The sequence below is a fragment of the Monomorium pharaonis genome, chromosome 9 (genome assembly GCF_013373865.1).
Source record: "Monomorium pharaonis isolate MP-MQ-018 chromosome 9, ASM1337386v2, whole genome shotgun sequence".
Lineage (NCBI taxonomy): Eukaryota > Metazoa > Arthropoda > Insecta > Hymenoptera > Formicidae > Monomorium > Monomorium pharaonis.
In genome coordinates this window covers 18,126,199-18,141,725 of record NC_050475.1, presented here as the reverse complement: position 1 = coordinate 18,141,725, position 15,527 = coordinate 18,126,199, and the positions used below count along the sequence as shown (strand labels likewise).

General features: G+C 38.7%; 3 protein-coding genes across 3 annotated transcripts; 2 read left to right on the top strand and 1 right to left on the bottom strand.

Annotated features, from left to right (window-relative positions):
- Positions 1 to 270: 270 nt before the first annotated feature.
- On the bottom strand, positions 271 to 4,101 carry LOC105837198 (ras-related C3 botulinum toxin substrate 1). Its single transcript, XM_012681770.3, has 3 exons — positions 2,762 to 4,101; positions 2,254 to 2,465; positions 271 to 2,086 (listed from the first exon to the last, which is right to left on the bottom strand). The coding sequence occupies exons 1-3, from the start codon at positions 3,102 to 3,104 to the stop codon at positions 1,784 to 1,786; spliced, it is 858 nt and encodes a 285-aa protein (XP_012537224.3). The 5' UTR covers positions 3,105 to 4,101; the 3' UTR covers positions 271 to 1,783.
- A 117-nt stretch (positions 4,102 to 4,218) lies between these two features.
- LOC105833903 (phosphatidylserine decarboxylase proenzyme, mitochondrial) lies at positions 4,219 to 7,229 on the top strand. Its single transcript, XM_028193212.2, has 5 exons — positions 4,219 to 4,556; positions 4,640 to 4,877; positions 4,963 to 5,196; positions 5,469 to 5,763; positions 5,845 to 7,229. The coding sequence occupies exons 1-5, from the start codon at positions 4,516 to 4,518 to the stop codon at positions 6,309 to 6,311; spliced, it is 1,275 nt and encodes a 424-aa protein (XP_028049013.1). The 5' UTR covers positions 4,219 to 4,515; the 3' UTR covers positions 6,312 to 7,229.
- Positions 7,230 to 7,324: 95 nt separating this feature from the next.
- On the top strand, positions 7,325 to 15,087 carry LOC105833901 (CB1 cannabinoid receptor-interacting protein 1). Its single transcript, XM_028193213.2, has 3 exons — positions 7,325 to 7,596; positions 8,067 to 8,605; positions 14,421 to 15,087. Exons 2-3 carry the CDS (start codon positions 8,430 to 8,432, stop codon positions 14,743 to 14,745), a joined length of 501 nt encoding a protein of 166 aa, XP_028049014.1. The 5' UTR covers positions 7,325 to 7,596; positions 8,067 to 8,429; the 3' UTR covers positions 14,746 to 15,087.
- The last annotated feature ends 440 nt before the right edge of the window (positions 15,088 to 15,527 follow it).

Below are 15,527 nucleotides of genomic sequence, written 5' to 3'. Positions count from 1 at the left end.
TGAAAAAGATTTAAAAATAAACTAGGAGAAATGTTATCTCTGATTGTTTGTTAATACAAGAATACTAATTTAAAAAAGCAACCAGTCAATGAAAATATTAAGATAAGGTCACATAAAAATTGAAATTTTATATTAAGAATTACAAAGCAAGCTATGAAAAATGTTATCTTTAATCTTAAGCATGATACACATTCTGTCAAGAAGAATGAGTGGCGTACTTTTTAATTTTTTAACATCTTGTCTAATAGATAAGATGCAATGACTTAGCAGTTTTTCTTTTTTTCCCTATAATATTTTAACGATATTCATTCGTATATAAGAAATTGTGCCAATTATACACTCTTTTTTGACAGATTGCATCATAAATGATATACACATAAAGACTGTTTTCGTTTTTTCGATGAATAAATACTTATATACAATTTATTTTTGATGATGTCATGTGATGGAGATGAAGTGTTACAGCTGATTAAGTCTACGATACTGCGCAGAGTCTTTGAATCTTTTCTGCAGTCTTATTAATTACAATTCCATATGCAAAACGCACAATAGAATTACCGGTAGAAAGTTTCGAGTAAGATCACAGCAACACCTTCCTAACAATCCCAAGTACGTCCAATATTCAACTTTTTTTCTGTCTCCCTTTCAATAATTTGTATTGTATTTGATATTCTTTTATACGGTTGATATCGCTCGTACAAACGCTACATCACATACGCTTATATAAAAAAAAAAAACATTTTACGAAATATCATTGTTCCTGTTACTAAATCGGATAAATCGCTTATACACTATATAAATTCTATGTGTGTGATGTCACGATCTTATCGTCGATCTACAAAAAGTGTCCGATTAAAGCTACTGTTATACTCTACTAAAATACCGATATATCAAAGAGATATTAAAAAATAAATATATTTATATATATATATATATATATATACGAGAGGTCGCAACAAGTAAAAAATATACAATTGTTATACATTACTATGGTGGTCACAAAATAAGGGCCACCTAATATCCTTGATAAAGGAGAGGATAGAGAGAATGTGGGAAAGAACCGATCTTTACCGCGACAATTGAAAAACAAGGATATTACGTACACGAAAAATCACAACCAGCGAGTAGCCAATCATTATGCTAGTAACGAAAATAATGATTAATATTACAATAAATTATGCCGTGCGCGGCCTCAGGAATTTTACGAGCAGGCAGCACTCGCTCGCTCCGTCTGTCAGAATTGCTAGTTCAACTAACGTTTGTTCCCGACGAAGTCGCTCGTAAAGTATATTCATAAATGGTACCGCGAAACCGCCGAACAACTTCTAACTACGAATCGTTTATTCTCATGAGTTAGCACGATGATTTTCGGCACGGTTTTATCAGTTAATATCATATTTTGGCGTTCTTTTGGCAGTTTGTTAGTTTGTAAATGCGTGAAAAACGCATTTGACATATGTATAAAAATGATAAAATGTTGGGTAATACATGGAAATGAGTGAATCACGTTGAAGTATCGCGTGTAACCACGGAGTTGATCTCGGCTCTTGTTTGCGCGAGTACCTATTAATAGTATCGTTCTGCCTAAAATCTAAATAACAAAGTACTTTAGCTGTTCTATTTTTACGACGAGATAATATAATCCTCGACCAACGCAGCTACCGAGTATGCTATGCTCTGAGGACTATGACGATTCTGACAGAAAGGAGGGCGACCACCAATGATCACAGAGAGGGATTCTAAAGAAGTTATTAGAGCCTAACACTTAAAAATAGAATTGTGTTTAGGTCTCGCTTGAGGATGGCCGTTCCCAGCAGCACAACCATCTACGCCACAGCGGAGGCGGCTTCCTACGCCGATAAAGTAGACTGGCACCTCCGCGCCGTGTATTGAGGGCACTGACTATTGCCTGATCAAAGGCCTCCTTGAGGTCGTGTTGCGTCAACGCGGACGTCTCTACGTAACTGACGGCGCCTAGCCTATGTGCCAATTGATGACCCTGAATAGTAGTGATGGGTCCCTGACCGTATCTCGCTAGCTGCAGCATCAGACGCACGTCCGCTCTCAAATCACTTTTCGTCCCAACCTACAAAATTACAATACAATTAAATAATATGTTGTATTATAATATTATTTTAGTAGAATATTAATCATATATCATTTATTTAATAATGTACATTATAATAAATTTGATTGTGTTAGAAATATAATATCCTATTTAGAAATTATGTCAGAGCTGAACATAGATCGTACCAAAATAATTGGAGCATTGGGACAGTATTTTCGCACTTCATTGATCCACCTGGAAGCCACGCTGTTGTAAGATGTAGGACATACTACACTGAAGCAAACTAGGAACACATCTGTCTCAGGGTAGCACAATGATCTCAGTGGGTTAAAGTCATCCTGGCCTGCAGTATCACACAGCTGGACGTTTAGTGGTTGTCCATCGACATTTACCACCACTAGATACAAAAATATCTCAATATTATTATGATTTATATATATATATATATATATATATATATATATATATAAACAATTAATATATTCTTATGTATATTTGCTCAAAATAAAATGTTAAATGGTTTAAAGTAAATAAAATTACAATTAAAAGATCAGGCTGGAAATAAAAGTAAAAATCCTGTCTGCCTACAAACTGTATACGAGATACATATATTACTTCGAGATGATTGTTACAAAATAAATCCATGAATCCCGAAGCCATGTCATTAGTAGATACATGCAAAACCGTACGCACCGTTGTAATTGTCAAACGCAGTTGGCACATATTCCCCAGGGAAGCCATTGGTGGAGTATGAGACTACCAGGCTGGTCTTGCCGACTTCGCCGTCGCCCACCAGGACTACCTTGATCCTCTTGTCGAGTGGCGTTGCGGGATGCTCTACGAGATTTTGATTCTGTGCTCCAATGCATCCGACGGTCATCGACGAGGATGTCGTTGTCGCCATCGTCAGTTGCTGCTGCCTGGCGGCCTGCATCTGTGTGGTCTGTCCGCCCTTGAGCAACGGCCTTGTCCAATTGGTGTGCGAGGACGGCGGCATTGTTTCGCTTTTGATCTTACTACTTGAGCGACCTTTCATGCGATCGTTTGTCGAGGGTGGCGCGCCGTCAACACGGATGCGACGGGATTCTTCCTCACGCAGCGACGGCGACAACGACAACGCGCTCCGCCTTCTCGTTGACGACGACGTTGACTCGCCTCAGGGTGCCGTTCGGCCGCAATGTCGCACCGTCGTGCACGTCATTCCTTCGCACGAGGGAAAACAGTGACGTCGTCGTCGGGGAAGGATGCTGGGAAATACGGCTGGCTGCTCGGTCTCACCTGGTGCGGGTCGGGGCGGGAATGAGCGAAGACCGAGATAAGCAGCGCGAAAACAATGGGTGACTACTTGGAACGAGAGAGAGAGAGAGAGAGAGAGAGAGAGAGAACGGGGGAGCCCGGTGGTTGAGGCGCAAGGCGCAACACAGCGCAACACAAAAAAAGCCAAGTCCGAAGTGATCTGGTCAGACGATTCACCTGCCGCGACGTGGAGCCACCTGTTACCGCGCCCCCGCCTCCTGGAGCACGTCCGCCGATGTCGGCGTACTCGCGTGTGAACACACGCACATGCACGTATAGCCGCTACACGAATGCACATTACAGGATTTACAGGTGATGTGACGTATGCATGTTGCCTGTGCGGCAGCGCGCGCACCGCGTCGCGTCCTTCAACTCTTTCGAACACACGTGTATTGCATCGCGGTCATTACTTTGAAACGCTATACGTAAGCGTGTGACCATTGTTGATGCCAGTTCGGAATCTTTGCAGCTAGCGTGCTGCACATGCATGGAAACGGCTGGCAATGGCAGCAGCACTTTTCGCGTCGAGAGTGATTGAATTGACGAAGAGCGACTATTCGCTGTCTCCTTCTCTCTTGTCATCGACGAAAAGACAATTTGATTTGTATTTTGTAATATTAGTAAATAACAAAATAGTAACAGTAAAGCTGTAAATTCAATCATTTATCCTTTCTTTTAGAAACCTATCTTTTTATAAATTAAAATATCTGTACTTTTCTAATTATTATATATTTTATTCTATAAAAATCAAATGCTTTAGAACGTACATATTTTTATAGCGTCTAGTGCAATAGTATGCAAAATTTTTTAAAACGGATTTTTCCTTCTTTTGAAATACTAGGGAAGAGAAAATATTTTCACACTGAGCAGGCGCTACAAATTCAAAAGATTTGATATTTCATTATTATCGACAATTATTACCTGCTTTATTCGGTAAAATATGAATTTCAAAGCAAACGAATTTGAATTGTATCTCAAAAGTGCGCGCGCATTTATTTAAAGGAGCCGGCTTTGTTTGCGGGGCAACACGCCACACACCGAAGCCGAAGTGAACCTGTCGAACACGTTCTTGCACGTCTTGTGACAGTAGTGGCAATGATGCTTGCATCATAAAATTTATGTTCTAGATAACAAATAAAATAAGCCGCGGGATGATTAGGAATCACGTATGGAGATTGAGTCTCCTTGTCAGGTATGTTTCTTCGCGAATTCGATTGCGATTAGACATTTCTATCTTTCCATCTCGATCCAATATAACCTAATAATTTCTACCAGGGGATGCCAGTATTGTCGCTCTTCGATAACGGTGACGCCGAAATGCTCGACGTGGCTCACCAGGCGACCTGTTTCGAATGTCAGCGCGAGATTCATCAAAAATACCGGTCGAAGGTGGCGAATTATCGTTCCAACTGGAGCTGGCCTGTTACTTGCGGCAACGCAATGGGACTACCTGCACAAACACGGATATCGGATTGACGTGGATGACAGGCCGGAACTGCTGAACGACGTTATGGTAATAGACGATCGTCTACATTCTCCAAGTTGTCACATTGTTATCAAGATGCAAAGTGAAATGTAAAGTCTTTTCGCTAGTACAGGTAACGTGCTACTGTTGTTTACCATTGAGGACGATCAGCAGAATATGGGGCTGGTTGACGAGTATCGAGCTGCCGGTCAGTCTGCGGCCGAAGCTTTACGGATTCTATGCAAATTTGTTTCATGCCGATCTAGATGAGATAGAGTTGGATCTGTCTGCGTTTCCTAATCTTGTGGAATTCTTTGTAAGGAAGCTCAAGCAAAATGCGAGACCGATCGCTGAGAATGCAAACATGGTAGATGTTTAATTATAATTGCCAATATTTAACATTTAATTGCAAATTGTTTATATATTTAATACTATTGATATATCTTGAGATCTTTGAAAAAATTAATTATACATTTATACGCATACACAAATTTGAAAGCATTAATTTAAATTTATCTCACTCGCAAATCTAGTTTACAATTATATATATCTTTATTACAGACATTGATTGCATTTTAATTTCAATATATGTATAAGAAGAGAGAAAGAGTAATGTATCTAGAGGAAATTTCTTTTTAGATCTCACCTGCGGACGGAAAGGTGCTTTACTTTGGACCGGTGGAGTCTTGTCGAGTGGAGCAAGTGAAGGGAGTAACATATGATCTTAGACAGTTTCTGGGCGACCCAAATAGCTTCCGAACGTTGAATCAAATCGCGAGAGAAACGACAATGCACAAGGACGACTATGTTAATTCACTTTTGAAAAATCCTGACAACAGATTGTACCAGCTTACCATTTACTTAGCACCTGGTGATTACCATCGATTTCACAGTCCCACTGATTGGAACATTAAATTCCGACGGCATTTTCCAGGTGCGCCTCGTCTTATAAAACTATAGCTTCGTATAATAAGATCCTCTTAATTTTTCTAAGCAAACAACTTCTTTCTTTCAGGAAAGCTACTGAGCGTTAATCCGAAGGTGCTCAAATATCTGCCTAACTTGTTCTCGTTGAACGAGCGCGTTGTATACGTTGGGGAATGGGCAGGTGGGTTCATGGCTTACGCAGCGGTCGGAGCGACGAACGTCGGCTCCATACGAGTCTACTGTGACAAGGGATTGGCGACCAACACGATACACTGGCCAGAAGCCGTGCACTGGAAGGAGACAAACTTGGATTGCGCACGCGTCATCAAAGGCGAACTGTTCGGTGAATTCAGGCTTGGATCCACGATTGTGCTTTTGTTTGAGGCACCGCAAGACTTTGAATTTTGTCTGCAGATCGGTCAGACTATTAAAGTTGGTCAGGCATTGAGTGCATTTTCTAGCGACAAGTCTAACAAAAAGCAGACAGTCGAACAACAGCACTTAATTATGAATGTCGCACATGATTGGAGAGATATATGGAGGCCTAGAATATAGAAAAACGAAGTTAACAAGTAGGAACTAATTTTATTGGAGAATCAAAGAGATGTATTGTTGAAATCGTGTACACTTGCGTCTTTGCGCGAAGTGTACGTACTGTAGATGCAATAATGAGAAGAGAACACTAGAATCATGAGAGACTCGAGTTTTTCAGTTTTCTCGAATAAGTATCGATCCTGTGATTATCTTTGTATATAGCCGCTGTTCGTGCGCGAAACAGTCGTCATCTCATGCAATCTGAAATTATATATAAATACATCTCTTGTTATATACACACAATTACACTTATTCGTTACTTTAATTGTGTGATGCTTAGCATCACGCGAGAAACGGTGATTTATAATGGATTTGACACAGTTGATTTATTACGGCCGAGTAGATGTGTTACTGTGCAACGTAACGTCTCCTCTGTGTGAAATTTCACACAATGAAAAGTCAACTGAGCGAGCCCGTTAATATGAGAAAACGTACTTTTCTTGTGCGTCACTGCTAATGGAGGTCGGATCGTAAACTCTTTTAGTTGCATGCCAAATCGATCTTTGTTTGCAGTTAAGTCGGTCGGTCAAGGCCGCTAGATGTGAAACACTTTCTTCAATTAAAACTCTAACTCCTTTTTTTAAACTAGAAAGTAACACAGGCACGTTGTGTGTATACTTCGAGTACCTGCGCGCGCAAACGCGGCGCCGATCTTATATGCTGACCCTGTTATATTTTTATAGTAGTATTTTTACTGATTCTCTTTGTCGTTAATATTAATGTTACTGTTTCAAGAAAATTTATAGCAAATTGGAGTGTCTTTTGACTGCACTTTAGTCTGGAATTAATTATAATATGAATTGCGCGGATATATTTTATGATATCTATTTTATGATATATATGCAACGCATAAAATAATAAAAGGACCAATTATAAAGAGTATCTGCGATGTTACTAAATAATTACCGTAGTCAGACGAATTTACCTTTAATTTTGCATGTACGTATATTTCTATTTTATTTCTATATATTGGAAGTTTCATGTGACTTCAAGTCACAGTAAATTTTCAATATTGAGACCAATTCTCAATTAATTTTTCTGCTAACACAATTCTTTTTCTAGACCTAGAAAAAGTTGCCCTCTCCTGTCCTGCCTAACTGTGCACATAAGCCGCAGCCATTACAAGCACAATCTCGATGTACAATACCTAGTCCCGTATATATAGCATACTCTCTAAAGTAAACGTAAGAGCGACATAATCGATGGCGAGCCTTTCAGCGGAAAAAAATGACAGACATTAAGAGAGGTAAGTTTGAATTGTTCATATATTTACATTCTTTAAGTAAAATTAATAATAACGATTTGTCGGTTGATTCTCGACCATTGAAATCACACGCAGTCTTACTGTAAAAAAAAGTCTGATTTACAAATGGGGATAGAGGAAAGGGAAGGACATGACACTCGACATATAATTGTACATTTAACATTTAATTACAAATTGTTTATGCATTTAATGCTATCGATATCTCGAGGTTCCTGAAAAAAAAATTATACATCGTATATAATTCATGCACGCGCCTGCAAATTTTAACACGCTAATTTATCACTCTCGTAAATTTGTTTTAAATTAACATTTATCTTTATTGTAAATTTTGGCAATTTAAATTTATCTTCGCCGCGTGAATCGCCTAAATACTAATACATCATTTCGCGCGTAGAATAACTCTATGTCTTCTCGAACAAAGCTCCACGCATCCCGTCGTTTATCATTGCCAGGTGTTTAACGCTGGCCGATCTCCCGAGGAATATACGCGTCAACATGAGAAAAAGGAGGAAGGCTGGCTAGTCGCGGAGTCGACCGGCGTCGCAAACGTCAAACGGTCGTTCGGCTGGATCAGTGAGCGTCGCGACGCCCGTGGCGCAGGTTGCACCGTCTCCTCTTCTTGCGGGTCTCGCCGGTAGTCCGTACCGGTGTGTCGGACAGGACGCCGTCGCTCGCGCGGCATCGCCGCGTCGGTGACACCGCATGTCTGGTGTCTATTCACTGTTGTAACCGCTCGATATTCCCTTTCTTTTTCTCTCTCCGGGAGGCACCAAGACAACCGGGTGACTGTTATGGCGTGTTTGAGTGACGGCTAAATGGGGGCCGATGGACATTTTCGTGTGACCTTGTCCCTCAGGAGGGAACCAAATGCCGGTCCGGTCTTCTGCAAGATGGAGACGTCCGCCAGGTTTCGGCAGTTGAAAACGGTGAAGCTGAGCTGCGAGACGACTTACCGGCTCGACATCAGCTTTAAGCCGCCGCAACTGCTGCAGTGGGTACAGTGAATGTGCAGTTTTACATATATGTATATCAGGTGCTGCATCCTTTCCTTTCTCCCTTTGCTTGTCGGAATCCAACGCCGGGTTTTCTTTCTTTAGGAGAATGATAGGATCCGCATCACGTGATTTCAATGATCGATGGTGCAGTCGATTAGTCGTTACAAGTTTTACTTGAAGAAAGCAAATATATGTCAAGCTGGGATATATCCGTATATTGTTTTCATTATAATTTAATAGACCGCAGTTCGTTCTTCGTTACTAATGAAAATTTAACTGTATTGACCAAACTTTAATATATTTAGAATCCAGTTCACGTATCTAGAACAATTCGTGGTCGACTGATCCCGAATGTAATCTGTGGTCTGTCAAAATGTTGAAATAGCTGATCTTATTCGGATCGAATAAGCGTGACAAGCGTTATCTTTTTCTTTTAAGGGAGGTCATGAACTACTGTAAAAAAAAGTCCCACTCGACTAATAGCGGTTTATCAGAAATTTATACGATCATTTTCAGCGCAAAGATGGGGTGGGAGCCCAGCAATAAATTTCAACGTCTCAGCTCCTATGCTCCAGGGACGAGGATTACGGCTTCTCGCTATATGTTCAGATATAGAATCGCTAATAATGCCAACTTAGCCGTAATACTAAAAATAAACTCGCGACTGCCGAATACGTAAATGTTTACCTTTATGAGTATTTAACGAAGAAAAGAATTGCCAATCTACGTCGAATATACTTTGTCCTGTTGCGAGTAAAGTTAAAGTATCAGTTGAGTTTGCAGAAATTTTCTTTAATAATCTTGGAATTGAGCTCTACATTGCACCAGACTTTCTCATTATTAATTTCAGAAGTAACTTAATCCTAGCATTACGTTTTCTGGCATTCGATTATTTTAAAAACAAAGTTAAATAATATTAAGACTAATACCTAATTAGTTTATCAATTTTTATTAATTCTAATTTTATTAATATGTGAAAGCCATTGACTTTTTATATTTGAATAAAAAACTTGAAGTAATTTTTTAGTGGAAGTAAATAAATGGGGATTTGAGATGGTAATATTTCATGAGATTCATAGATTTAATGATGCAAATATCCTATTTCATTCTATTTATATCATATTGCATCGTAAGAATTTTCTGTACAGATCGAAATTTATAACATACACGGAACGGGGTCGCGTTTGGCTTCACAGAGCACGGCTTAAACTCCAGTTGAGGAAAGTTTCGAGCACGCAGTTAAAATCAAATAAGCACGTATGAATGCCGACGACGAGAACGACGACAACGACAATGCAGGCGTGCAACCACCTGGTTAAATCGACACGAGCCGATTGATTTACACAACGGAGTAATTAGGTATTGGAGCTCTTCGGGAGACATTACATTTGCCCGTCGTCGCTTTTATAGAACGAGACCGTGTTACGTGTACACGGTGATCTCGGAGCAAGATAATCGCCGCCCTCGCGCGCAGTTTATAAACTAGCACGAGCGAGCGTACGTAATCCTGGAATCGGCGCCACGCAGGGGGTTTTAAACATCGTGTGCGAGCGACCAACTGCATTTGATACCCAGGCTTTCCGAGCCACCCGAGAGGCGGGTCGCGAGAAAGACACGGATGTATGGAATCGCCTTGAACTGCAAAACTCGTCCTAGCCCCCAAGAGGGATCGATCGCGATTTTACACGGTGTGCAGTGCACGTGCACTGCCTTATAATTGGTTGACCAATGACACAACCCGCGACCCGCTGATGAAGGCAGTAACGAGAGGATGATCAACGGTTGTATACCGAGCGGCGCCGCCTTAACGCGCGGAAGCGCTGAAACATGATGGATGTGTCTTTCGTACGGCCCGGCTTAATGAATGTGTGTCATGAATTCAATCGGGGGCTTAGGCCTGGCATATTGCTCGGGTACCATTGCGATTATCGCTCCCGGTAACAGGAACCCCCGATAATCGCGTGGAGAACGAGCGCATCATAATTGCGGCAATAAATCGTTATTAGGTTCACCGTAAAATACGTAAAAAGAGAAGAAACGTGACCGTGCTCGGGTTGATTCGTAAAATGAGAGATATCAGGGAAAGAAATGTCAACCGAAAGAGAAAGAGAGAGAAAGCTGAGAGTCATACGTGTTTGCTAAAACGAAATATCGTTTACTTTTGTGATACTCGAGACAAAAGATTTAAGGCTGAAAATTTGAGATGGTACTCCTCTAGGAACTTGAGATTAATATAAGCTAAAAATGGTAAGAAGGAGTTCGGCTTTTATTCGATAATTGAGTTGCGATAAAGCGTCGCTTACGAAAGATAAACGTTGTTGACGATTAAACTTGAACCTGTTCCTTTTCTCTTTTTTTTTTCAGCTGTCAATGCGACGTTCCGCCGGTGATTTACGGGCAAACAGGCGCCCGATTCGCACGTGATTTGCACACGTTGAGATCGTCGGAATCGAATATGGAGATTACGCGACAAATGTGATGCGCATAAATATTTTAGCTGCTTCTCGATGCAATCACGAAACCCGGAAGTGTTCCGCGTGATCTTGGAAAAGTCACGAAAGGATTCGCGTGTCCCGCGCTGCGCGCGCGGCACAACAGAAACGGAGCAGTTTCCCCCTTGTCATTTTTCGGACAATGAAAATCTCTCTCTCTCTCTTTCTCTCTCTCTCTCTCTCTCTACTATCCGAAAATCCGGCTTTCCTCCCAGCGTTATCTCGCCGAAATCTCGTGGAATTTTAAACAGCCGTTGCCGTAGATCATTAGTCTGAATCACGCGATGCATTCTTGGCTGCATGGCCTGCTTTTCGCATTTTAGTCGTCGGACGACGACAATCAATGATCCATTCCCCGACTAAATCTGTTCTCTAAGAACACTTTGTGCATTGCCACCAAAAATAGATTAACTTCCAGATAGGAAAGTTAAACAGTAACGTTACATTTTGTAGCAGCAGAAAGCATATCTTTTAGTGCAAAGAAATTTTGAGATTATAATTTGTAAATCTATTTATTCAATTATTTATCAAAAATTTATAAATAATATTGAAATAATATGTATATATTTAATGCATGCTACTTCAAATTTCTTTGTAAAATTTTTATTTAAAAAGTTTTCCTTGTATTTTGCAATAATTTGTACATTAATTTCAAAATTATTTTTTGAAAATGTATTTATCAATAATTATGCTACAATAATTATCCCTTATATTACAATATTTCTAGCAAACATTTTTTTCTAATATCAGTTTTTTTTAAATTGTTACATATTACATTAGAATTAATTTTTGAAATTAGATTAACAATTATAACACAATATATTATATATTACATTTTAAAATTAAAATACTAAAGTTCTTCTACATGCTTTCTTATCTGGGGAATTGATTTGTCTTGAATACACGCGTTACTCGTTGTGTATTCAATTAATTATTGCTGTATATCCGCCTATGCGCAAAGTCGAGCGATTAAAGTTTCGTAATAGGCGTCCGTGAAGTTTACCGTCCTTATTTTTCTTACATTGTAATATTCCTTACGTGGACGGAAGTAAGGCAGGAGGACGTAAGAGAAATATGTAGACATATTGACGAGCTTATGATGTTACTGTTAAGCCGACGGGGTGTTGCATTTTTTACGAACGATAATGCTATATCGACCGCCTCGCACGCGCCTTTAGATGCCGGCCTACGGAGTTGCAATTCCGTTTCGGTTCATCTCTTATTTTAGATACAGACTCTCGCACATACATTTTTAATCTTTAAACCTGGCCATGTATATCCCGTAAGACGCATCTTTGCCGCCTACATCCGTCTTGTTTCCAAGTGAAACATTTCCAACTCGTATAAATCATGTTTTCAAATCTCTTCTATTTATCGCCTCTCTCGTTGTTTTGTAAAACACAATGTGAAATCTCATTTTACGCATACGATATATTGGGTGTTGAAATTCTTTTTCAATTTTTCTATGAGATTTATACTTATTTTCGTCATATTCTTCTTTGGATTAGAGTTTTGATTCCGCTTCTTTAACGTTCGCCAAGTTTGTAATGTTAATCGAGCGAGCTTTGTGAAAAGCTAATTTAGTAACACAAGTGTATTATTTACATACTATATGTTTTTTGAACGGTTTTTGAATGATATGTAAATCTCAGAACCTTTCTTCAACGAAAAATTATGTAGATTGTTCTTTATCACTTAATTATATGCTATATCACGTTTCATTTTTCGTGCTCGCGGGATTTACGGACCATCCGTTTCCAGATAACGATCCGATTTCTCGCAACGTGGTTGTTTATTACGAACGATAAGCCGATGCACGCAGCTGATACGCGGCTACACGCGTGCACGAGAGTCATTTGCGCGCAACTCTCTCTCTCTCTCTCTCTCCTTTTCTCTCTCGTCTCATCATCTTCGCAAAAACCCTAAAAATAAAGCCAGTTATGAGTCAAAGTGTGCGCTTCGTGTTCATATCGGAAACTAAAGACGTTCTGAAGATTTATTGATCTGTCGATCTAAGGATCAAAGCGTTTAAGAATATCGTAGCTTGACGTAATATCCAAATTCGCGACCAGGATTTAAGTGAAACAATAAACAACAAAAAATTATTATTTTTAACAATATTTTTTTTATGTAGTCAGGATTAAGTAATTATCCTCTCTAGTCAATAATTTTAAGCGCTTTTAGTTAATAACGATAAGTCAAAATTAATTAGAGGGATTAAGAAGTATAATAAATGTTTCATATTCTTTCATTAGTGTAATCATATCGTTTGTCTTTCATTAGTGTAATTATATCGTTTGTCTTTCATTAGTGTAATCACATCATTTTATGGCTTGTTATATTTGTTGTATTATCTCTTTTTTAATTAAAACGCGTCTTGTTTATTATATTTTTACGCTGAACGAGTAACAGTTCAATGTGATATAATTGATCGAAAATACTTGAAATTATTGAACAAAGTTGTCGGATGAAACAGCATTTAATGATATTTGACATCCATTCAGATCTACGTTATTCTTGCGATTTAAATGGCTATTTCTCAGCACACTGTAAACGCGCGTTTTTACGACGAGTTGACTTATAGGAATGTGTATATATAATAATCGTCGGTCCGTTTATCTTGACGTTATGCCAGGCGTGGGAAAAATATTACCAAAGTATACAAACACATGGTAACGATTGTGCCACGTAAAACATCTATTTTCGCCTCTAAAAAGAAGAGTTCCCACCGCGCGTGTTCCCCGTGCATCGAGACTCGCGTCATTTCCGTTGCACTCATTTGAACTTTTGTTGGGTTTCTCACTTTGCAGACAGTCAATATGCCGAATAAGCAAATGATGTTTTTTTTTTAAATAAATAAGCAGCTTTATCGAGAAGAAATAGGTTGTCTTCCTTTATTTTAATCTTGAGCCATTATTATAGGTAAATTATTGAAAGAAAACAGGAGTAAAAGTGGTCTAACTCAATTCAAAGAAATATTTTATTTCAGTATAATTGCAATCTAATTTTTTTACAGTCTTATTGTAAAAAATAATTTATGAAATTATTATATTATATACATAATTATTATATGTAGTTTCATCCTGGGGCACGTAGATTAAAGAGAGAGAAATTCAACGCAACGCGCTTTTAAAACATACCGCAGATAAAATTAAAATTATTGAAATTAAGAAGAGAGAAAATATAAAATGATAAATATAAAATTATAGAAAGAGATTGTAAAAAATCACATTTTAAAGTTTTATAGACGTAGTTTTCCAAAGAAATTATATGGAGAACATATTTTTTCATGTTTTCTCCATTCTTGCGATTTTTCCAGGTCCCTGAGCATCGGCGGAAAACCAGTAGAGGCGATCGAACGCGCGAGAAATGCTACGGCATGCGCCTACAGTGCTTATCACAGCACCAAGGACATCCCAGCGAGCGCGCGTGGTCATCGGGAGGATCTGCCGATCGCCATGAGGGTCCTCGGCTCCGGCTACCTGACCACATGCCTGCAGATAAAGTACTATCGACTGGATGATCAGAGCCACTGCGAATGGGGTGCCAGACTGCACTGCATCGAGCTCGATTGCTCCAGCGTCGAAGGACGTCTCGTCACGGTGGATCGGGAGACTTACAGAAAGCTCGGCATAGAATCTTAACGAAATGTCATCATCAGCCTCACTGATATCGGTTTGTTACTAGCTCGTTATACGTGACGAGATATCCGACGTCGCGTCGCGTCGCGTCGCGCCGTGCCGCAATCGATGCCTCTCACACGCGGTCTCTCAACTGAATATTTTATGCTTATTAAACGATAAATGCGGATTGTACCAGAGTTAATGTTCGGATAAGAAGTTAATAATTAATTAATCTGGAGCACCTTTTGTCTAGAAAGCACACGCATAGATAAAACCCAAAATTTAGATAAATTACCTAACTTTATATTTATCTCGAAATTATTTATATTAATTTTGAAATAAATATCAAAATATAATTGATAATGAGTGTTTAATTTGATAATTTTTTAAAATGTGTGTCATAAGTTTTTTATGCATAAAAAGGAGAGCTTAAAAATTTTGCCTATATATTATATATGTTATATATATATATATATATATATATATATATATATATATAACATATATAATATATAGGCAAAATTTATATATATATATATATATAAGTATACAAATTTTGCTTAAACGTAACTCTGATGCTTCGAAAATAGGCTTTGAAATTAATTTAATAAAATTAGTTGCGTCAAATTACGCCGAATGAAAAAGCTTTTATGAAAAATATGCGAAAAATCTATTGGGAATTATTGAAAAACTATTCAAATCTAATATTATAAACTATTGGCTCTAATAATTTTACGTTAATGGTATTTTTTTCTAACGAAACTTCATAATATTTTCAATACAGATGAATATAAATTGCATAG